This window comes from Pan paniscus, chromosome 2 (assembly GCF_029289425.2).
Source record: "Pan paniscus chromosome 2, NHGRI_mPanPan1-v2.0_pri, whole genome shotgun sequence".
Classification (NCBI taxonomy): domain Eukaryota; kingdom Metazoa; phylum Chordata; class Mammalia; order Primates; family Hominidae; genus Pan; species Pan paniscus.
The window spans coordinates 123,129,381-123,152,816 of NC_085926.1; the positions used below are offsets into that span (position 1 = coordinate 123,129,381).

Here is a 23,436-nt window from a genome sequence, read left to right on the forward strand (position 1 = left end):
CAGAAGATTGGTTCTGGAGTCGGGGGCAGGGAGAGAGAGAGGCTGTTCCCAGGTTCTGGGGAAATGAGGACCTGGAACCCCCTCCCCCCCGCCAACTCCCTGGCAGTACTGGTGGGGAGCCGGTAAGACCCCCAGAAGGAAAGGTTTGGGGAGTACATAGACCCTAAGCATAGGGTTCCCAATCTCAGATTTCCAGTCCTTGAACGTGGCTCAGAGGCAGCACAAACCTGAAAGGCCCTATGGACAGGACAATGGGAAGGCCTGGTTCTGTTTACAGATAAGGAATTGCAGAGCCCCCCAAACATGTCTGGGTACTGTTTAAAACCCTAAGCCCCTGGAGCTGGTGCAGAGCATGGCAGGAGCAGGTGGAGGCATGCTGAATTACTGCTGTTACTTTTAAGCCATCCTGGCAGAATGAAGGCTTAGAGTCGGAGACTGACTCTTTTTGTTTTATAAAAATGAAAGCGACGCACTATTTCTGGCAAATCTGGATTTGTAGACCAGGATTCGACCTGCCACTTCCAAGCCCTAGTTCCAGGCTCATTTCCATGGCTGAGCCTTAAGAAAAGTCAGGCAGGAGGGTGACACAGTGATACAAGTGATAGATGAAGCTGGGACCAGAGTGGTCAGGTGGTAGACATAAGGAGAAGTAGAGAGAATCTAGCAACTCTTAGGAGGTAAAATTGACAAGACTTAGAGGGCACTGGAAAGAAAGAGGGAGGTCTGATCACTGGCATAAGCATTTGGCTGGGTGAAGGTGCCATTTACTGACATCAGGAGTACAGGAGGAGGACAAGTTGAGGGGTAGGTGAGATGGGTTTGGTTCAAACTTGTTCGGTCCAAGATACCCAAGAGAAGATGTCACATGGACAACTGAATGTATGATGTGAAGCTTGGAAGAGAAGTCTGGGCTGGAAGTGTAAATTTTGGAGTCACCAGTTTTGAGGGTGGTTATTCAACAATAAGCATGGATGAGACTCCAAGGAAAATAGTTGAGAAAGAGATGTGAGGGCCTAGGAATAGCTTGAAGATCCCCAACACTGGACAGGCAGGCAGAGGGGATGCACCTATAAAGGCAAGTCAGAGAGTAGGAGGGAGCTGAGAAGCCTGCATCGTGGAAGGCAAGAGAAATGCAAGGGGAAGTGGGTTGTTGCTGAGAGTTAAATAAAGTGAGAGACTAAAAATGCACGCTGCATTTAGTAACAAGGAAGTCACTGGTGAAAGAGCCATGTCATTGCAGAGACAGGCTTGCAATTCCCAAAGGAGAAACTGGGAGAGTTGAGTAGGGGATACAAGAATGGACATGGGGAGCCATGTTGTTTGGCTATGAAGAGGAGAGGGAAAGGCTATTGCTATAAGGAAAAGTGGGATTGAGGAAAATCAATTAAAGATGATTAAAGTTATTGTCTTTTTCATTTTAACAGCTTTATTGAGGTATAACTAACATTCTATAAGATGTACATGTTTAAAGTGTAACAACTTGAAAAGCTTTGCTATATGAATATACCCATAAAACCATCACTATAATCAGGAATACACACACACACACACACACACAATTTTTTTTTTTTGATACAGGGTCTCACTCTGTCACTCAGGCTGGAGTATCATGGCATGACCAAAGCTCAATGTAGCCTTGACCTCCCAGGATCAAGCAGTCCTCCTGCCACCCACCTCCCACCCCTAAGTAGCTGAGAATCACTACAAGTGATTTTCCTGCCTCAGCCTCCCGAGTTGCTGGGACTACAGGTGCATGCCACCACGCCCAGCTAATTTTTGTATTTTTAGTAGAGATGGGGTTTCACCATGTTGGCCAGGCTGGTCTCAAACTCCTGACCTCAGGTGATCCGGCTGCCTCAGCCTCCCAAAGTTCTGAGATTGTAGGCATGAGCCACTGCGCCCGGCCAAAGCTAACTTTTTAATCATGTTTTGTAGAGACCACAGGGTCTCACTATGTTGCCCAGGCTGGTCTCAAACTCCTGAGCTTGAGGGATCCTCCTGTCTTGGCCTCCCAAAGTGCTAGGATTATAGGCACAAGCCACCACGCCAGGCCAGGAATATATTTTTCATCCCCCCAGAGTTTCCTTCTGCACTTTAGTAATCCCTCCTTCGTGCTCCTCTCACTCCCATTCCCAGGCATCTGTCACTATAGATTGCATTTTCTAGAACTGCATATAAATGGAGATTTATACAATCTTTTTTTGGTCTGACTTATTTTACTCAGCATAATTATTTTGAGATTCACCTATATTGTTGTGTGTATCGATAGTTATTTTTCTTTGTTTAGAGACACAGTCTCGCTCTGTCGCCCAGGCTGGAGTGCAGTGGCGCCATCTCAGCTCACTGCAACCTCTGCCTCCCAGGTTCAAGTGATTCTCCTGCCTCAGCCTCCTAAGTAGCTGGAACTACAGGCATGCACCACCATGCCAGGCTAATTTTTTAATATATATTTTTAGTAGAGATGGGGTTTCACCATGTTGTCCAGGCTGGTCTTGAACTCCTGACCTCAGGTGATCCACCTGCCTTGGCCTCCCAAAGTGCTAGGATTACAGGTATGAGCCACCACGCCTGACCAGTTATTTATTTTTATTATTGAGTGGTTTTCTATTGTGTGGCTACATCATAGTTTATTTATGCACTCACCTGTTGATGAACATTCAAGCTATTTCCAGTTTGGGACTATTAAAATTTAAGCTGCTTGGAAGTTCACGTACAAATCTTCGTATGAACACAGGCTTTTGATCCTCTGCAGTAGATAACTAGGCATGGAATAGCTGGATGTAATTTTTAAGAAACTGTCAAACTTTTTTCCAAAGTCACCGTACCATTTTACATTCCCTTCAGCAGTGCATGAGGGTTCTGGTGTCTCCACATCCTTGCTAACACTTGTATGGACAATCTTCTCAATCTTAGACACTCTAGTAGCTTCTCCTTCTTTTTCTGTCCCTATCCCATTTGGGGTGGGGACAACAAGTAAGGAAATGGCCATATGTAGGAGGGCAGAGGGAAAGGAGAGAGAGACAAGGAGACAAGACAGATATCCTCTGGCCATCAATACTCTCTTGATCAAGAGTGAAATGCTTTTCTCTCTTCATTAAGAGTCTGTTCCCTGGGGACAAGCCCAGTCACTAGCAAATGTTATTTTTTATGGAGCATCTGGTCAACATGTTAGCTTATTGCCTTCCAGGCCAGGGACCCAAGCATGGGGCAGGAGCCCTACAGGGACCTTGGCTGTGGGAGGCTCCTCTACAGTCACTGCAGAGCAGGAACTTGGGGAAGGGAGGGTAAGGAGATTCATTCCTCACCCCCGCGATACTGGTTTGGCTCACACCTGATACAGCAAGAAAACAAAGACAATAGTGTTTCTCTGCCCTCTGGGAGAAGATGTGCTGGTACGGGTAGGGGGAAGGGAAGTTTCGATTCCAGGTATGCACTTATTCCACCTGTGGAAAGAGCGGCTTGTCCTGCTGAGGAATCCGTCCTGTTCAGCCCTATGAGATATGTATCCTTTCTATGAACAAAAGGTGTCAATGTGTAAGGAGTGAGGAGGATTAAATCATATCGAAGGCCTTCAGTAAACTCTGTTAAAATAATAGATTTTTATGTTTGAGGCCAGGGGTTCAAGACCAGCCTGGGCAACATAGTGAGACCCTGTCTCTACAAAATACATACATAAATAGATAAAATAACAAAATTTTAGTCAAAGCTAAGCCCATATCTAAAGTTGGATATACATACCAAGAGCACCCGCGGGCCAATGATGATGCTGAATTTTGGAACCAAGAATGTATACCCCTAATTTGAGAGTAAAAAAGAACCCAGATTACAATACCTGTAGCCGCTGGGAAGAAAACCCCAAAGACAGTGAAAAAAGATTCCCCCGGGCTGTAATCGGGCAGCGTGTTGTTCTGTAGCAGTTCGGGTGAATATCCAATGAAACCATGTTCTGAAATAATGCAATGGAGAGCAACGTGAGCCCAGTGAGAAGACACAGGACACATTTCCCTAGATTATGGTACTATTTCATATATTGCTTTAAATATTGGAAAGGTAGGGGCATGTATGTGACACACAGTGACAGAGCGGGTCTGCAGAACCATCTACCTTCCCACTTCTAGGGTTGACTTTTGTGTGCTGATCCCATAGACACAGGTGGATGAAATAACATGAAAGGAAGCAGTGGTTACTTCTGGGAAGGGGAGCATTTTCATCTTTTGCTTCATAGACTTTAATATAGCTGAAATATCTTTCAATGAGCATGTATTTATATGTTTGTTTTCCATTTAAAAAATTAATCGATATTTGCAAGTTACTTCCGTACTCGAAAACCTTCCACGGGTCCCTAATAGCTACAGAATCAAGTCCAAACTCCTATCAAAGCCTCCACAACCTGGCAACAGCCACCGCTCCCTACTCATCCCTTGCTTTTTCTCCTCCCCAGCAGCCACACCCTGAGGAAGGCCACCCACACCCACCCCCATGCCTTCGTTAGGCAGTCTCCGGGCCTTCCAGACTCTTCTCCCACATCTCTAAGCATCGTAGTGGGCCAACTCTTCAAGCTCAGCCCAAATGGTGCTCCTTTGGGCTTTATAAGCACTCCCTAATCAGAATCTATTCCTCCCTCCTCACCGCTCTTGACGCTAGGTCTGGCCACAGTAGGACTTTCCCCAACTAAACTCCTTGAGGCATGAAATCCAGGTCTGCAGATCTCTATCCCCCAGAGCCAAGCACTGCACTGGTGCACAGTAGGTAGGTTGCAAATATGGGTCACGCTGAAAAGAACCTTTCTTTTAGATCTCTCAGCCTATGGACACATCTCGCTTCCACACTTTCAATTTGACTTGTTCACAGCCTACTTCATAGCAGGAACATCTCAGATCTCATTTCCTCAAAGCATTTTAAACATTTTTGTACATCGACTTTAACAAACTTTTTTCAAGTGGTTTCAACCCTGCAGGCACGTTGCTTCTTTGTCAAAGGAGGTCACTTTGAACAGCATCTGTGAACATGCTAGTGGGCTGTGGAATTTTAAGACACAAGTCAAGTGTTGTTGGTTTCAGGAACACCCAGGATATTCAGCCTCTGCTTCTGAATCTTGTCTCTGAGAAGGAGTTGGTTTGTTCCTATTAACTGTCGTCCAAGAGAAGCCAATCCCTGCTCCTTTTCCCTCAACCCCTGTAGTCCCGTAGGATGGGTATTCAGCTGTCACTCCATAGCCAACCCTAGGGTTTCAGGGACAGAATTTCCCCAAGCCTCATCCTCCACCCGCTCGGAGCTTAATTACAGCCCAAGCTTCCATCCACAAAAGAAGGCTCCTGCCACTCTGATGAGTCCAATGAGGTCGCCCGCACTTCACACAGCTTCCAAGATTCATAACTTCATAAGAAAAATATTTTTTTAAAAAAATAATGAAACGAAATCTCAGGGAAGCACAAGGGACCCTTGGGAGTCCAGTCAGGACTTAAATCATTGTCAATTGCTTTATTTTGCCTGAACACAGAATTTGTTCTGGCATATTCAATCCCAAGTGCTGTACAACTTTTCTGAATGGTTTGGCGTCTTTGTAGCTGGCCCTCCCCTCATTAACAAAAAAAGCAATAATAGCTAAGTTAACTTTAGCTTATCCGCTGGCTGACCTCACTGATGAGTCTTAAGGAGGAGAAAACCAGCCCAGCCTGCCTTGGAACCGAGCTCAGCCAAGCTGGACTAATGTGCAGGTCGGAAAGCACATCTGAGCGGAGGGCTGTGTGTGCCCGGCAGGCCCGCCTCGCAGGACAGAAAACACTTCATCAGGCGTATTCATCTCCAAGGGCCCAAGGGCGGCCCTGACTCAGGGGAATATTTGGTCACTGGGCCTGAAGGGCTTTGCCCTGGCCAGCTTGAAGGTTCAGAGGGATTTCAGGCCCAATAGATGAGTCACTGGGAAGCCTTTTCTCTGCCCATCCCTTCAGCAAGACCCACAGGCTGAGATAATGAGTCACTTGGCTCCCTCGTGGGCCTGCCTCAGTTGCCATCTCTTGCAGGGCCAATGAGAAATGCAGCCCTGCCACATTCACAAAGTGCACACTCACGCTGACACACGCTCACGCTCACACTCACGCTCATGCTCACGCTCACACTCACACGCTCACACTCACACTACTGCTGGCCCAGCCTGCTCTGGGCTGAAGCCAAGCTCAGTTCTGAATCTTGCTCTAGGAAATAGTCTTAACTTTGCAAAGAACGCTATGGACAAAAATATGTGTCAATGCTTTGTTTACAATAATGTAAAATCGGGGGAGGGGTCGGGTGCAGTGGCTCACGCCTGTAATCCCAGCACTTTGGGAGGCCGAGGCAGGTGGATCACTTGAGATTAGGAGTTTGAAACCAGCCTGGCCAAAAGGTGAAACCCCATCTGTACTAAAAATACAAAAATTAGCCGGCCGTGATGGGGTGTGCCTGTAGTCCCCGCTACTCTGGAGGCTGAGGCGAGAGGATTGCTTGAACCCAGGAGGCAGAGGTTGCAGTGAGCCAAGATTGCACCACTGCAGTCCAGCCTGGGCAACAGAGCAAGATTCCATCTCAATTTTTTAAAATTTAAAAATAAATTAAAAATGAAAAAATCAGAGGAGGTTCTAAATGTTTATGTGGAACTGAGACATTTTAAATGCTTATAAAGAGTTTTTAGTATAAGAGAAAACTGTCCATGTTATATATACTATATGCTAATTCAGAAAACTGGATGCCATTTATAGTATAAATACAAAAAAAGGTGTATTAATCTATACATGTAAGAAACAGCTAGAAGAAAACACACCGAAATACTAACTGTGGTTGTTTGTATAATGCAATTACAGGCAATTCTTTTACTTTCTTTTTTTATTTCTACAAAACATCCACATTTAAGTTAAAGGGCTCAGTGCAGTGGCTCATGTCTGCAATCCCAGCACTTTGGGAGGCTGAGGTGGGAGGATTGCTTGAGCCCAGGTGTTTTAGACCAGCCTGGGCAACACAGAAAGACCCCTTCTACAAAACACACACACACACACACACACACACACACACACACACACACACACACTTAGCAGGGCATGGTACTAGCTACTCAAGAGGCTGGGGTGGGAGAATCACTTGAGCCCAGAAGGTCAAGGCTGCAGTCAGCTGTGACTATGCTACTGCACTCCAGTTTGGGTGACAAAATAATTTTTTTAAATGAACATAATCTACTTGTCATCAAAAAATATCTTTTAGGAAAACAAACAAAACATCCCACAATTGAAAGCCCACTTTCTCGTCAGCTTTTCTATGTATGAAGAGCTTTTCTTTCTTTCCGTTTGTACTCTGTTTCCCAAAATGACTTGAGTGGCTTATGAGAAAAACATAAACAAGACAGGAAAAATAAAATAAGGACCAAAGAAAGAAAGAAACTGAGCAAAAGAGAGAGAGGGTGAGAACACCCCCAGTCGTACCTCCATGACCCACAGTCTGAGGCCTTATTCAGAGAGAATTTTCTAACTCTTTGACCAAGCGCACTGAGGCAGGGCATTGGATCTGGTGGCCCATCCCTCACATGGGCCACTTTCCAGACAACAAGGAGCCCCCAAAGCTGGCACAGTGGACCCTGCCTCATTTCCTCTGCCCCTATTTTCCCAGGCCCTTTATGACTTGCACCCCTCACCTATCACCACCCCACCTCACGGTCCCCTGTCCTGAGCCAGTCCCCAAAGAGTCTTGCTCACTGGTCCCCATCCTGCCTGCTGGGGCCTGGGTCTCTTTCCCGCACCCTGAACCTGGTGGCCCACCCAGACCTGAGGCATTGTTGACTCTCTGTTGGGCTTATGCAGAGTGGGTGCCCAGGGGAGGCACTCATGTCTCTGACTGGCCGGTACTGGCTAGCTAAGCATGGTGTGAGGTCAGTGGGTCACACCCAGGGTAGGGCTGAGGTCCATGCCGCCTGCCATGCCCTCCGACAGTGGCTCTTAATGCCTGACTTGCTGATGCCCAGAACAAAGGTTCCTAATTCTTTTAGTTGCCCCCATTTGAGAGTCTGATGAAAACCATGGTCCCTGTCCCCATAGACACCACATTTTGCATACCATTTTGGGAAAGGGCAGATTTCTGAAGCCTCTCTGGAGAGCATGGACCTTAAGGTTCGAGACCTCTACTCTAGCAGCTACATCTGCACGTGAGATTGTCCCGCCAGGAGGCACCTACAACTTCCCAAGGCCTGACTGCCACCATGCCCTGCCTCAGAGTGGACAGCAGCCCTGAGAGTGACATAGCCAATAATGTCTTCATGCCACAGTCCTTGCCAAGCAATGGCCAAGACTGTGTGCACAGAGATTGTGCAGGTCACTCCAAGGACACCACAGGGCAACCTCACTTCTGAAAATAATGCTGAGCGACCAGTGACTGAACCCTTACTATGTGCCAGCCACTGAACAACAAGACCTTACAATGTCATACTTGTACGACAACTAACTGAGGACACCGAGGCTCCGGAACGTGAAAAAGCTTGTCCGAGGGTTACATAGCCAGATCTGCCTGTATTTCACCCACTGCCTCTCCCGGTGGCAGAAGCCAGGCCTCTCTCCAGGAGGTGGGTTCCCAGGCCCTGGCACTGCACCCCCTTACAGCACAGGTTGCCATTCAGCCCCAGGAAACATGCCCACAGAGATCATGGCATCTCCCCCGGCCCCATCTGTGTAGGGCAGGCAGGAGTCCTATCCTGTGGAACACCATGTGCCTACCGGTATGCAACTGGCTGGAGCTTACACAGCTGGGAGGACACAGCCTGTCCTGGACCCCACATCTGAGTGAATTCAGGTCTCCATCTACCACACTGACCCTCTGTAATCCATCCCAAAGTCATTCCCCAGGAATTTCCTTTTTTTTTTTCTTTTCTTTCTTTCCTTTTTTTTCTTAAAGAGGCGGGGTCTCGCTCTATCACCGAGGCTGGAGTGCAGTGGCACTATCGTAGCTCACTGCAACCTCAAACTCCCAGCCTCGAGCAACCCTCCCACCTTGGCCTCCCAAAGCACTGGGATTACAGGTGTGAGCCACCACGTCTAGCCTCCCCAGGGATTTCTAACACTTGTTTCTTGACCTCAGAAGAGTCTCTTTGCCTCTCTGTTGGGCTTTCAATTCCTCTGCTGGTGAAACTGAGTCTTGTGGTCTGGGGTCCTGTCATCTGACATCTTTCAACTCTCAAAGGCCTGGGATGCCTGGGGCCTGCAGCTGCTGCGTGTGAATGGATCTGGGTTTGACCTGAACATCTGTTTCTCTATCCACGGAATAAAAATACTTTGGTCCAGTTTGAGCTGTATGCTTTTAGGAAGAACAAAAACAAAAAGGGGGGTGGGGTGGGGTGCGGGTAAGAGAGACAACAAATGACAACAAGACCCAGGCAGGAACAGGCAGAGGGAAAGTCCTTGAAGCTCTGTCTGCAGAAAGGCTTGATCTTTCCACCTGGAATTCGGGTAATTCAGGCTTCTTGTGATGTGGCCAGTGGGCTGTGGCTCTTCAGGGCCCACCATCTGCTCCCAAGGGGTGCTCGTGGGAGCCTACCCTCCTCCCCTGAGCCAAAGGCAGGCAGCGGGGGTCACTAGTGGGACCGAGAGCTGCTCCAGCAGGGCTGCTTGGGGTGTCCAGCAGCCGGGCATGGGACCCTTGCCCTGGGTAGGCGGCTGCTGGGGGGCTCTGGGTGGCACCTGCGGTGCCCCCGACATCCCCTCCCCCCACGCCGCTGGGGGCTGCTGAAATTAGAAGAGGGAGTCGGGAAGTCATACCCCTCCCTGTGGGCGTCGGGTTGCACTGTTGACTAACTTAGAAAGCGAGATTTCTAAAAATGATGCTGGGGCTGCAGGCTGCGGGCTGCGGGCTGCTGCCGCGGCGGGGGCTTCCGGCGGCGCTCTCTTCTGGGTCCCCCACCCCTGGACCAGCGACCGACGACCAGCCAGACAGCCCTTTCCTGGGAATGGACAATGGGAGAGGCTGGCGCAACCGAGAATAGCCAGCGCGGAGGAAGGGCTCCGGACGGAGCTAGGAGGGTGGGGCTCGGAGGGCGCAGGAAGAGCGGCTCTGCGAGGAAAGGGAAAGGAGAGGCCGCTTCTGGGAAGGGACCCGCACGACGACGCCCGAAGGGCGTCGGGGGAAACGGTAGGCCCCGGAGACTGCGCGAGGCTCCTCAGCAAAGGAAGTGGGCGCGGCGCGCACGCAAGACCTCGCACCCGGCCTCGCGCGCCGCCTCTGGACAGCCCAGCGCCTCTCAGTACCTGTACCTCGCCAGACGCGGCCTCACGGAGACGGGGATCTGCAGCCAATCCGAAACTGCCTGACCCAGGGGGTCCGCGGAAAGGGGAGGAAGGGGAGTGTCCACGGGCCCCATCCTGCCACTTGTCACCCACAAGAGTTCCTTCCCAAGCAGCCCCACCCTCACCCGGACACTCACTCAGATACTGCCCAGCCCCAGATGGGCTGAGAGGCACAGAGATGGGCAATTAAACACAGCAGGCCTGGCCTGCCTGGGCTGGGGATGGGGTTTTTCTTCTGGGAGCTGCAAAGGGTGAAGCAGTTACAGGTTGTCAGGGAGGAGCCCAGTCAAAACTGAACTCAAGGAGCATAGATTTGGGAGAAGTCCCTGCCATGCTTATCCTCCCTCGGCGTGAAGCACAGGGCCCCCTTCCAGGCACAAGGACCCTGAAGATCTCTGGGTGGAGGAAGGCAAGAACAGTGGCAAAATCAGGAATCAGGACACCTGGGTTCGGGCCCTGGTTATGCGAGGACTCACTGTGGGACTGTAAACAAGCCCTTTTCCCTCTGAGCTTTGAAACGCAAATTTTGAGTCAGCGAGACTGGCATGGGCCAGAGACCCAGCCTTCCTAATGAGCTCCCCGGAGATGCCACGCTCCTGCCTGCAGATCGAACTGTCAATAGCACAGTACGAGATGATTTTCAGAACCCTTCTAATTCTGAAGTCTTCCCAGCCAGAAGCCCACTCTCAGGCCTCTCAGGACACACTGTCCAAATACACAGTTGGTTTCCAATGGCAGAGGTAAAATCCCAAACCAGCTTCCATAACATGCCCTCCTCCCTTCCCTGACTCTGTGATTGTTGATACAGGATGTGCTCCAGAACCGTGAAACAAGCTCACTACGACAGTTTCATATGTTAATAAAACCTTACTGGCCGATAATGAGAGATTACATGGAAGGGCAGAGATGAGGAAACCTTCATGGTCTAATTCATTGGCCTATTTTGACAACTGAGGAAACTGAAGTGCAGAGCTGGAGCCAATTGTTCAAAAGACACGCAGAGTCAAAAGGGGAACAGTAACCCTAATTGAGAGTACAGTTTGGAGTCCAGATAGTATCAAGTCCCAATCTGTTGGGCTCTCCCATTGAACTGGGTCATAACAATCCTGGTACAACTAACTATTGGTGTTCAATAAAAGTGTTTTGAAATAGAACTGAATCGGGCTGTATTGCGTTGGACTGTTTTGAAATTAAACTGAATCGGGCTGTATTGCTTTGTATTGATCACTGCCTGGAGATTTGGAAGAGGAAATAATGATAGGTTTCGAAGAGGACCCCAAAGAGTCCTGGGCGTGAGCCTGGAGTCTTCCTCGGACCACAGTCTCCTCTCTGGCTTCAGCCCTATTGACTTTGGTCCTGCAAAGAGAGGGTGGAGAGAGGATGTGCACAGGGTTTCCAGCCTAAGACCCCACCCAGAGAGAAAATACACAGAGGGAGGGCTGGGCATTCCAACAGTGGCCAGAAGGGAAATCTGAAGTGGGGCTTGACCTGCCCAGAGGGCCAGGGGAGTCCCGCCCAGCCTGCCTAGAAAGGAGCAGCCTAGAGCCCCTGCCTGGCCATGGGGAGAGCCTCCACCCTGTGGGAGGACTGGCTGTTGTGAAACAGTGGGAAGGACCCCCAGGGCTGGGCAACCCACGGGATGAAAGGCCAGACTGGGGGATGTCAGGGCAGCCTCCCTGGCCTGGGAGGGAAGGGGCTGAAAGTGTCCCGTAACAAGAGCAGCTCCTGCCATGCCCTGTGGTCTAGGAGGGCAGTCCCGGGGCTCTTTCTGAGCTAAGGATTCCTCATTTGTGAAAGGAAAGATAAGCCTTTTCTTCATGAAGAATGGTTTCTAATAACCAAGAAATTGTTCCATCTGCTAACACGGGCTCTATTTTAAATGCTTAATGAATCTTTTCTCATAATGGCCTTGGGGTCAGTAAGCTGAGATGAGATTTTTGCCTAGAGAGGCCTACAGCGGAAAGAGCTGTCAAATGCCCAAGAATGTGAAAAGAATCTGACTTGAGGAGACACTAGGTTCTCACCTGGGCCCCAGGAAACAAGAGGCATCTTGGGGTGAGAACAGTGCTGTCTACTTCCGCTGCATACCATTCGTTCCAAGTGCTTTACCGTATTAACTCATTGAAGCCTCACAACTACCCTATGAGGTAGATGGATTTTTTTCAGGGAAGGAAACTGAGGCACAGAGAGGCAACTGGGATTCAAATGTTGTGCTGCCACTGCTGCGGCAGTGCTTGTCCAAGGCTGCAGGGAGTCTTGGATGAGTGCCAGGGGCTCCAGCTGCTCCAGCTGGAATCCTGCAGAGGGGTCCAGAGGGACCTGGCCCCAGCCCAGCCCACAGAGCCCCTGCTAGCCTACCCTAGAAAGGAGCCCTGAGAAAGGAAAATCTGGCCTCCTTATCTCCTGGGGTAAAGGAATGCACTCTCCCTCCTGCCAGGATAAGGGGCTGTTTTAACGGGAAGTCTCCACCCTGGCTGTGGGTTCCTCCCAGCCACCATTTATTCCTTCTGGCTGTCTCTGCCTCTGGCATCCCACTTCCCGTGCTTCAACTCCTGACCCCTGACACCCCCAAAATAATCCTAACTCAACTCATGGCCCCCTCAAATCAGCTGCCCCTGCACAGCTCCAAGCTGGTCAAGAAGTCTTCCCTGCCCCACTGTTGCTTGGATATCCTCTCTAGGCAGGCAGCTGAGAGGGGGTGGGAGGTCAAGTGACCCCTGCAGGGAAGGGGCAGTCAGTATCAACACACCGATATGTAAGCAGAGCCCCCCTCCTGCCAAGCACCAGGCTGAAAATATTCACATGCTCAGACCCCTTCCCCACCAAGTTCTGAGGCCATGGGCAGCTCTCCCCCACCCCAAGTCCTACCCAAGAAACAAAGCAGGGCCTCCCTCAGAATGCCATGGCTAAAGATTCAGTATCATAGAACTGTAGAAAGTTAGCATCACAGCAGTCTTTAGCCTCAAATCCATTTTACAGATGGGAAAGCTGAGGCCTGAGAAAGGAGATGCCCACGTCACAAAGTTAGCAGCTGCTCAGGGGAGACCAGAACACAGTGTGGCCAAGCCCTTGTCCAATATGTCCTATGGGTCCCCATCTCTCTGCTGTTACTGGCTGGCTACTTGCCTGTTTTTTCCACTAGACTATGAGCCAGGTGGGGGCAGGCACCATACTCTCTTATTTTCTGGGGTGTCTCTGGCACCTAGCCCCAGGGGACATGCAAAAAATATAAAACATTAATAATAACAAACAATGGAAACAACCCAAATGTCCATCCACAGATGAATGGATAAACAAAATGTGGTATATCGATACAATGGAATATTATTCCACCATAAAAAGGAATGAATTTCTGATACATGCCACAACACAGATGAACTTTGAAGACCTCATGCTAAGTGAAAGAAGCCAGATGCAAAAGGACAAATGTTGTATAATTCCCCTTACAGTAGCTCCCCTTTATCCACAGGGCATCCTTTCCAAAACCCTCAGTGGATGCCTGAAATGGCAGATAATACCAAACCCTATATATACTATGTTTTTTCCTATATATACATACCTGTGATCAAGTTTAACTTATAAATTAGGCTCAGTAAGAGACTAGCAACAATGACATAATAAAATACAATTATATTATAATAAAAGTTTTATGAATGTGGTCTCTCTCCCTCATCTCAAAATACCTTTTTTATTCTTGTATTTCTTTCTTTTTTGAGACTGGGTCTTGCTCTGTCACCCCATCTGGAGTGCAGTGGCACGATCACGGCTCACGGCAGCCTCCACCTCCCAGGGCTCAAGTGATCCTCCCACTTCAGCCTCCCGACTAGCTGAGACTACAGGCTGGCGCCACCATGCTCAGCTAATTTTTTATATTTTTTGTAGAGACAGGGTCTCACTTTGTTGCCCAGGCTGGTCTCAAGCCCCTGAGCAGAAGCAATCCTCCCACCTCAGCCTCCCAAAGTGCTGAGATTATAGGCATGAGCCACTGCGCCTGGCCCAAAATACCTTATTGTACTATACTATTTTCATCTATTTTTGGACCACTGTTGACCGTGGATAACTGCAACTGCAGAAAACAAAACTGTAGATAAGGGGAACTACTGCCTATGAAATATCTAGAATAGGCAAATTCAGAGAGGCAGAAAGTATCATAGAACAGAAGTTACTGGGGGCGGAGTTTCTGTTTGGGGTGACGACAAAGTTTTGGACGCAAATGGTTAGGATAATTGCACAACAGTGTGAATGTAACTAATGCCACAGAATTGTATAGTTAAAAAGGGTTAAAATGGCAAAGTGTGTGCTATGGATATTTTACCACAATAAAAAACAAAACAAAACAAAACAAACAAACAAAAACTCAAGCCATTTCTTTCCACAGCACCCTCCCCAGGGATCCTCAGAGATGGCACCCTGCATCCTTGCTTAAGGCCTGGGCTCCTCCCTGCCGTACAGATGTGGGAATAGAGGACAAAGGGGGCTTCCTGGCCAAGGATGGTGGAAGGTGAGGACAGAGCCACAGGCCTTGCCTACTAGTTGTGGCCTCCCTCGGAGTGCAGCGGCATGATCACGGCTCACTGCAGCCTCCACCTTCCATGGCTCAAGTGATCCTCCCACTTCAGCCTCCCGACTAGCTGGGACCACAGGCTGACGCCACCATGCCCAGCTAAGTTTGTACATTTTTTGTAGAGACAAGGTCTCTGTTTGTTGCCACAGGGAACACCTCTTCGCACCACAGGGAGGCCCTTCCTCCACGAGAAGCGGGGCGGGGAAGCTGCCCAGCAAGCCATCTGACCACCAGTCACCAATGTAGGCAGAAATCACTGTGTGCTCAGGGCTTTAGGTGGAAAGGACCGTTGTGCTCGGGAGTTTGCCGACGTCTGGAATCCTTGGAGTTTTACTCAAGGGCAAGGTGCGTGAGAATTTGCAGCAAAGCCGTCAAGAAACACAAACTGCAGCGTCTCAATATCAAGCACGCCCAACTTCCAGGGAAGACTTCCGCAAAATCAAGGGCGCTGTTGTCCTAGTCCTAGGGCCAACACATGTTCTCATTTTCAAGACTTTCCTGGTCACTGGGACCCAAGGCCTGGGAGCAGCATTTAACCTGCGGTGCCACTAAATGAGAGCTGGCCTTGAGTGAGTGTGCCTTTAACCTGGGCTGCCCTGGGCTAGTGCCATATCACCTGACCTTGCAGCTTCAGGCTGCACTCCGCTTCCCTTTGTGGGGCTGGCAGGGGCACTCTGCTCTCAGCCTTCTAGCTCTGAGAGGAGAAAACCAGAAGTGGCCCCTTCCTGTGCCTCTGTGTGTTCCTTTGCAAGCCATTGTGTGCCTTTTCTGCAGGCGCTTATGGAGAGTGAGGTGTGTTTGTACCATCTCCCCATCAGATTAGGAATCCTCAAGGTCAGAGACAAGTTCCCTCCTCCCTCCGGATCCCCTCCTCATCCCCAGGTGGCTGCAGTCACTGGGGTGCTGGATAAGTCCAGTGACCATACATCCTGCCCTACATCCTGCCTGGACAGCCTGGGAAGTGTTTTGATGATTGATCAACCCAGAGAGCACGAGGCGAGAGCAAGAGGAGGAGAAAGGATGCTGCTGCTCCTGACTGAACGTGATTGAGGTGCCCCAGGAAACTACCTTGCTATGCAAAGTATGGTCCCCAACCTGCGGCATTGGAACCTTCATTTTAACAAGATCCCCAGATCCTGAAGCACTGCCTTAGAGGATAACCCAGGGCCTCCAGGGACCTATTCTTCCAGGACAAGCAATGATAATGACAATGATTATTTATTGAGCACCTACTTTGTGCCAGGCATGACACTAGGCCTCTTATAAACATTATCTTATTTTATGCTTTGGCAACCTAGAGAGGCAGGCGTTATTACCTGCTTTTCAGAAACAAAGAGAGCAGGTCAGAGAGGTTAACTACCTTGACCAAATCTATGCAGCAAATTATAGCTGAGCTGGAACTTGAACCTGGAGGTCTGAGTCCAAAGCCATGTCTCTGACAACTGTAGTATATGTGATGCAATCTTTCACATTAGGCCAACAATGACAGCCACTTGCCAACTCTCTATGGGGCCCAGAGATTTAAAGGCAAATGCAATCCCCAGGGAGATGTCTAGAGGCTGCCCCATTGCCTAGTGCTGGCCTGGGGTGTGGGCACCTATGTGTTGGGGTTAGGTCAACCCTGTGGCAGAGGCCTCAATATTTCTTCAAAACACATCCCTGAAGATGAAGGTGCATGCCTCAGTCCCCAGGGAGCATGAAGATCCAGGCAAGGGGGACATGTAAGTTGGATTGTGAGCAGGCCTGGAAGCTCTAGCACTGGCCTTGTCTGGGCCCTGGAGTGAGGGTAGTGGGGAGAAGAGTGGGGTGGGGGGCCCACGTGAGTCCTTTGTATATTATTTAACTTTCAAATTTGCAATTTGGGACATCATCTCCTGCCAGCCTCAGGAGGCGGCACTCTCCTGCCAGCTCCACCTCTGGGTTCACTCCCACCCCCGACCCTCGGCCAACACTCACAGGCTGCTCGCACCACAGAGCCCACTCTCTGCACGCCCACTGTCAGCCCAGGACTTCCTGCCTTGTTCTCTGGGTCTGTAGCTGGCCGCCTTGCTCCCCCCCCAAATGTGAGTGACTTGAGGGCACATATCCCACTTTGTGCTTTATACAGACCCACCATCCTGCCTCCTACCCCAGGAGGTACCCCCAAAATGGTGAAGCCAGAAGTGCCTTCAGGGACCCTTCTACAGTCACATGGAGAGTAATCTGCAAATTCCCCACAGCCAGGGGACACCTGCCACGTGCAGTGAGAGGAACACAAACCAGCAGTGGGGGGGGCACAGGCAGGATGTTTCGGCCCACCCCTCAGCGGTCACCCACCGCTTCCTCGCTTCCTCGGAACTCCCAGCTGCCCAGGGCTGAGGCGGGCGAGGCTCAGAAGTGTGGAAGGGCCCTCCCCAGCTGGTGACTTCATGTGTCAGGCATCCATACCCGGAACGCCCAGCCAGGGAGTCGGGCCAGCCCATCCCTCCTGCTCACAGAGTCACAGAGTGGGAGCAGACTCAGGGGTCGAAGCTGGGCAGCGCTCGCTCGCACTTCCTTCTGCAACCTTGACCAGGTCCCACGGCCTCTTCAGCCCATGGCTCCTTTCTCTGATCCCCAAGCCAAACCCAGCAAATGAGAATAATCCAGAAGAGACAGCTGGGTTGTGGGATCAGGGTAGGGGCTCAGAGCCAGGGGTCTGGGATTCTGGTCAGCCAGTTTTTCTTCATCAGAATCAATCTCAGAACAAGAGGGAGGCCTAAGGCATGCCTGCTGCTGGCCAGGGGTGATGGGGACCACTGCCCACAGAAAGCCTTCTAACAAGGGCTGGATCCAAACAATCAAGGAACAAGGATGCCTAAAGCATTAGTTTCTCACCTAGCCAGAGAAATATTAAATGTGCAACTCACATAATTTTACAAACAAGAACCACCAATATAAAATAAGTGGAATATTGAAAATATTCAACAGGTAGAACAAGTCAAAGAACATGCTTTGCTTCCTATTCAGGCCAGGAAGGGAGAGAAAGAGAAGAAATGGAAGGTGAGGAAGGATGGGGAGATGGCAAAGTGGGGGCAGAGGGGAAAAAGAGAGACAAAAGGATTGGGGAGAAAAAACAGAGAGAGACAAGAATAAAGGAAGAAAGGATGAGGCAGAAAGAAAAGAGGAGGGAGAGCAGGTGGATTTTGGGGAATGCTGGACAATTGGTCAGGCTTGGTCTTCAGAGGCTCAGAAATCCTTACCTGGACATGAGCCTTTGTTTATAATTCTTCACTGTTCTAACCCTGAAAAATACCTCTGTTCTAATCCTTAATCTTTCCCCCTTCAGGTCAAGAATGCCTTTGAGAATCTGGCAGTAGTTCTGAACCCTGTCCTAGAAAAATACACTTATTTACATACAATTGTGTACGCAACTTCAGGGGCTCAAGGACTCTATGTTAAAAATACTTATTCTAGAAGCTCCACTCTGATTGGGAGACCCATAATGGCCAAAGCAAAAACACCTCAATTGCCAGATGAAACTAAAATGAGGGTGGGATGTGTTGTATTCAAGTCTTCACATTGAGCTTTAATTATACCATTGGTTTCAGTGACAGAATTTAGGGCCTAAGCACCTTCTCCTGGTTACTACCCCAACAGTCATATTGGAAGCAAGGCTGGTTACTCCAAGGGGTCCATTGTGTACATGGATGGTTATTTCGCAGTAAGGGGCCTGTCAAAGACAGGTAACAATGTGTGAGTCAAATTAACCCTTTACAGATCAATAGGATTAGTAAATCCCATATACGTAGTAGTTTCCAAATCTGAATGTACATAAGAATTTCCAGTATGCTTATCTAAGATGTAGATTACTAGTCCAAAATTTGAGAGTATGGATCAGACTTTCTAATGAGTTTCTAGATAATTCCGATACAGGAAATCTCCAAACCAAACGCTGAGACACACTGTTCTCAGAGAACATTGCAAGCCTGAGAGTCTGAGCTTCTGGTCCCACAGGTCAGCTGATTCTCTACTCCTTGCAGTGCGATTCTTGTACAGTAGGGGGTAGGACTGAGCACATACACAAGGGCACCGCAAGACGAGATTTGGACTACTGCATCAAAAAGGCTACCTTTACAGGGGAAAATAGAATGAGCAATGCAGAACATGAAAGGTAGAGTGCCAGGAGAAACCTTCCAAGGGCCTTGAAGACAGTAGTTCCCAGATCTGACTTAAAAATCATGATAAAAAACTACCTGGAGCACTTCTTACAATCCAGATTCCCGGGCCTCAGGCTATTAGGAAACGCGCTCACACACACACACCAAGTTTCCTCAGGGATTCTGATACACACGCAAGTATCACAACTTGTTTGTTTATGGCACTTCAAGCCCAAGGGTATTTTGATCACTATACCAGACCATTATTATAAAGACGCTTCGAAAAACTAAAGTGCCCTTATAATTCTAAAGCAAAAAACAGTGAACATTACCAGGGTTTTCTTCTTCTTTTCTCTTCCTCTTCCTCCCCCTCTTTCTTTTTCATTGAGGAGGCTAATTGGAGAAGGTGGGCCACGCTGGAATGCCCTGAATGGGTTCCAGATGGTGAAGTCATTGGCCTCTTGGCCCAACTGTTCCTCCCTTTTCCCTGGAGTGCTGTACAAATGTTATCATTTTCTGGCTGTGCAGTGACATAAAAATGGTTGAGAGGCTCTAGGTCAGGTGTAAAAGAAACGCATGGAAAGGGAAGAACAGCTCGGTCCAAAAGAAATTGTGGAGATACTTTCTGATTCTCTGCAAGGTGGAGAATCCCAAATCAGATGCCAAGCTCAGCGTGGATTGGTTTGGGCTCATCATGTTGTCCAGTCCCCACTGGGTTTGGCATCTGATCTGGGATTGTGAGGGGGTGGGGTGGGTCTCAAGAGAAATGCTGAAGGGGCAGCCCTGCTTCAGGCTGCTTAGCAGAGTGGTGGCGACAGGGAAACCCAGGCACAGATTGCAGATCCTCCGCCCAGGGAGGATGACCACGATAACAAGACTGTCTTACATTTATTTAGAATCTTCCTTTGCCAAGGCAATCGTATTTATAGTAGTTGCTCATTTTGAGTATAACTTTTTAAAAACATTTTGATTTTCTGAAATTTGGATGTCTTACAAGCAACATGAGGACTTAATGTAATGCTTTTTTCCACCTGAAAATTTGGTGTGAATTAAAATTGATGGTGACTTGGAATTGAGGAAATACGTTTTATTACGTCATTTAATCTCTAAATAATCTGTGAGGCAGATATTATTATTCTCTATTTTCTAGAGGAGGAAACTGACGCTTAGGTGATTTCCCCAAGGTCAAGGATTGAGAAAGTGGCAGAGCCAGGACTAAAATCCAGGTTCCAGTATTTCTTCCCTGATAATGTATGAGCAGATTTGTTCATACACTAGGAATTTGGGATTGCAGAGTAATTGCTCCAGAACTGCTCCAAAAACTGGCTGCCACCCACAGTTACTGGGGCAGAGAAAGCAAGAAGTGACTTTCCTTTTGCTTCAAGTAGAAATTTGAGGGAAAAGAAACAGAAATGTATATAGGTTTGTATGGTGGCTGTTTGTTTGCTTTAGGCCATAACAGAAGTCCCTTGATTACTTTAGGAGCTTCAGAATGTACCATGCTCATTCCTCATACCACGATCACCTCTGGTACGTGTGAGTTTAAAATGGTGCTCATTCGGTCATTACAGATTTACTGTTTGAATTTGTTATTTTATTTACTTTAGAATGCTTTTCATTTTTAGCAATCAGGATTCTAGAGTGTCATATCTTTAAAAGTCTAGCATTTTTATTTCTGCCAGTTCAAGAGGATGCAGGAAGAAGTTTAACAGAAGAAACCGTCTTCAAAATAATAAAACCCCAAAATTATTCTCTACAATATCCAGTAAGTGCTGATTTTCTAGAAAACAGTTGGCAGGGGGAGAGGGAGAAGGAACCACCCCTCCCCCCAGACTCAAAGAAAAAATAACTACTTTGGACATATTATTTCTAATCCTTTAAAAAACACTCTTCCAGGAGGGTATGTCTTTCCATTAGACAGATGGACAAACTCAAAGGGTTTCGGTGACTTGCCCACAGCCACACGGCTAACAAGAAGCATGTGTTCTGATAGCATTAATCAGAAAAGCATATATTGCTGACATGGATTCCCTGTTTCATGAGGGCAGGGACCATGGCTATCCTATTCTCCGCTGTATCCCAAAGCCTACCTCCTGGCACCCCGTAGGCTTTGATGACTACCTATAGGGTGGGAGGATGCGAGGAAGAAAGAAAGGGAGGCGGAACAGGTGTGTGTGCAGCCAGGCGCTCCGTCCACCCTGCCACTCCTCTTCTTTGGAGACAGTGCTCTGACAATCTGTTCCATCAACTCCATTCTCCTGCAACTCTCATCACACTTTCACAAGCTGCGCAGATTACGTTTCCTAGGACTGTGTCCATCCATCTGCCTCACTGGATGCTGATCCACTCTGGTGTGTTTCCCAGTCAGTCACTCAGCAACGTGCAACCGAGAGCCAACCATGTGCCCGGTACTTTCCAAGATGCCGGGATAAAGCGGCAATAATATGGGATTCCTGTGCTTGAGGTTTTTACAGCCTGAAAAACAATGACCTCTGCATTTCCTACTCAGCACCGCGTGCCATCAACATCCAAGGTATGGGGATTTTCTGTAGCTGCCTATCAAACTCTCTCAGCTACCACCAGTGCTTCTTTCTGCTATATCTGATGCCTTGTTTTGTTACTTTCAGAGACACCAAAGGATGGCCGCAATTGAGGGACTCTTCTCAATAGCATGTTCTTGTGCTTCTTCATTTAGGACACATCTCCCATGCTGGGAAGTACAAGACAAATACGAGGAGTTGGGCAAGTGTCGCACTAAGTTCTGCCCCTGGCTGGGCAGCCCACTGACTTCTAAGAGATAATGAAATTTATGTATTTATTTATTTATATATTTTTTGAGATGGAGTCTCACTGTCTCATCCAGGCTGGAGTGCAGTGGTGTGACCTTGGCTCACTGCAACCTCCACCTCCCAAGTTCAAGCGATTCTCCTGCCTCACCAGGAGAATCTTGTGATGCTGTAAGATGATAAAATGCCTATGTGACGAGACGATGTGGGGCGGATGACGCAGCATCATGACATAGCACTTGGCTATTATTGGCCTTGAGCTCTGGACTAGCTGGGGTTACAGGCGCGTGACACCACACCCAGCTAATTTTTGTATTTTTAGTAGAGACAGGGTTTTACCATGTTGGCCAGGCTGGTCTCGAACTCCTGACCTCAGGTGACCCACCCACCTTGGCCTCCCAAAGTGCTGGGATTGCAGGCATGAGTCACCGTGCCCGGCCAGATGATGAATTTTAAAATCAAGTTTTATTATGGGGAAACTGAAGACCCACAGATATTGGGGTGCTGGCCTAGGGTCCCACAGACAGTGGTAGAGAGAATGCTGGCTTCAAGTCTCCCAGTGCAAAATACTTTAACTACCGTCCCCTTTCACTTCACTAGTTAGCAGCTTCGCAAACTGCATTTTCAATGCCATGCCCTACATGGGACTTATGTGTCCTGCTTGTTTTCTAATTCAGTCAGTGAAGAGCAGGCGGCCCCAGCAGCTGGAAACAATGTGAGCTTGATGGTTAAGGACACGGACCCTGAGGTCAGAAGCCAGGGCTCAAATTCTGGCTCCATTGCTTACCAGCTGGATAACTGCTGGGCAATCTAACCTCTCTGAACATCAGTTATCTCATCTTTATCATGGGGACAATAACACACAGGGACTCCATGGATAGGATATAGTGAGATGTATAATGCTTAGTATAGCACCTGGCACAAACAGAATGCTCAATAAACATTAGCTATTACAGTATCCCCCCTCCCTTATCCATTAGGGGTACATCCCACGACCCCCAGGGGATGCCCGAAACCAAGGATAGTACCTAACCCTATATACACCACGTTTTTTCCTATATATGCATACCTATGGTAAAGTTTAATTTATAAATTAGGCACAAGAAGATATCAACCACAATAATTAATAATAAAATAGAACAACTCTAACAATATACTATAATAAATGTTATGTGAACGTCTCTCTCTCAAAATAGCTTACCATGCTGTATTCACCCTGCTTCTTGTGATGATGTAAGATGATAAAACGCCTACGTGACGAGAAGTGAGGAGGATGATGCAGGCATCGTGACATAGCACTTGGCTATTATTGGCCTCGAGCTCAAGCCCTCTGCTACTTGACAGTTGACCTGATAACCAAGCCAGGTACTAAGTGACTGATGGCAGGTAGTGTGTACGGTGTGGCCACACTGGACAAAGCAGGGTTCATGTCCCGGGTGAGATGGTGCAAGATTTCATCATGCTACTCAGAATGGCGGGCAATTTAAAACGTATGAACTGTTTGTTTCTGGTATTTTCCATTTAGTATTTTCGGACTGTGGTTGACTACGGGTAATGGAAACCATGGAAAGTGAAACCGTGGGTGGCGGGGTGGGAGCTACTGTGTTACTTCCCTTGCTCACCGCACCACCTTCAAATCTTAAATTCAAGAAATGTACAGCAATGTGAATTGACCC

The 23,436-nt window shown here is 48.5% G+C and overlaps 1 protein-coding gene across 7 annotated transcripts in view; it reads right to left on the bottom strand.

Annotated features, from left to right (window-relative positions):
- SLC12A8 (solute carrier family 12 member 8) overlaps positions 1 to 23,436 on the bottom strand; it is a 130,714-nt gene that overhangs the window by 50,644 nt on the left and 56,634 nt on the right. For 6 of the 7 annotated variants that reach the window (XM_055110368.2, XM_057301880.2, XM_063602552.1 and 3 more), the window contains one exon: positions 3,833 to 3,946. The exons of the other annotated variant lie outside the window; for it this stretch is intronic. In XM_055110368.2, coding sequence (XP_054966343.1) covers positions 3,833 to 3,946 — 114 coding nt within the window. The remainder of the gene's footprint in view (positions 1 to 3,832; positions 3,947 to 23,436) is intronic. 7 annotated transcript variants of the gene reach the window in all.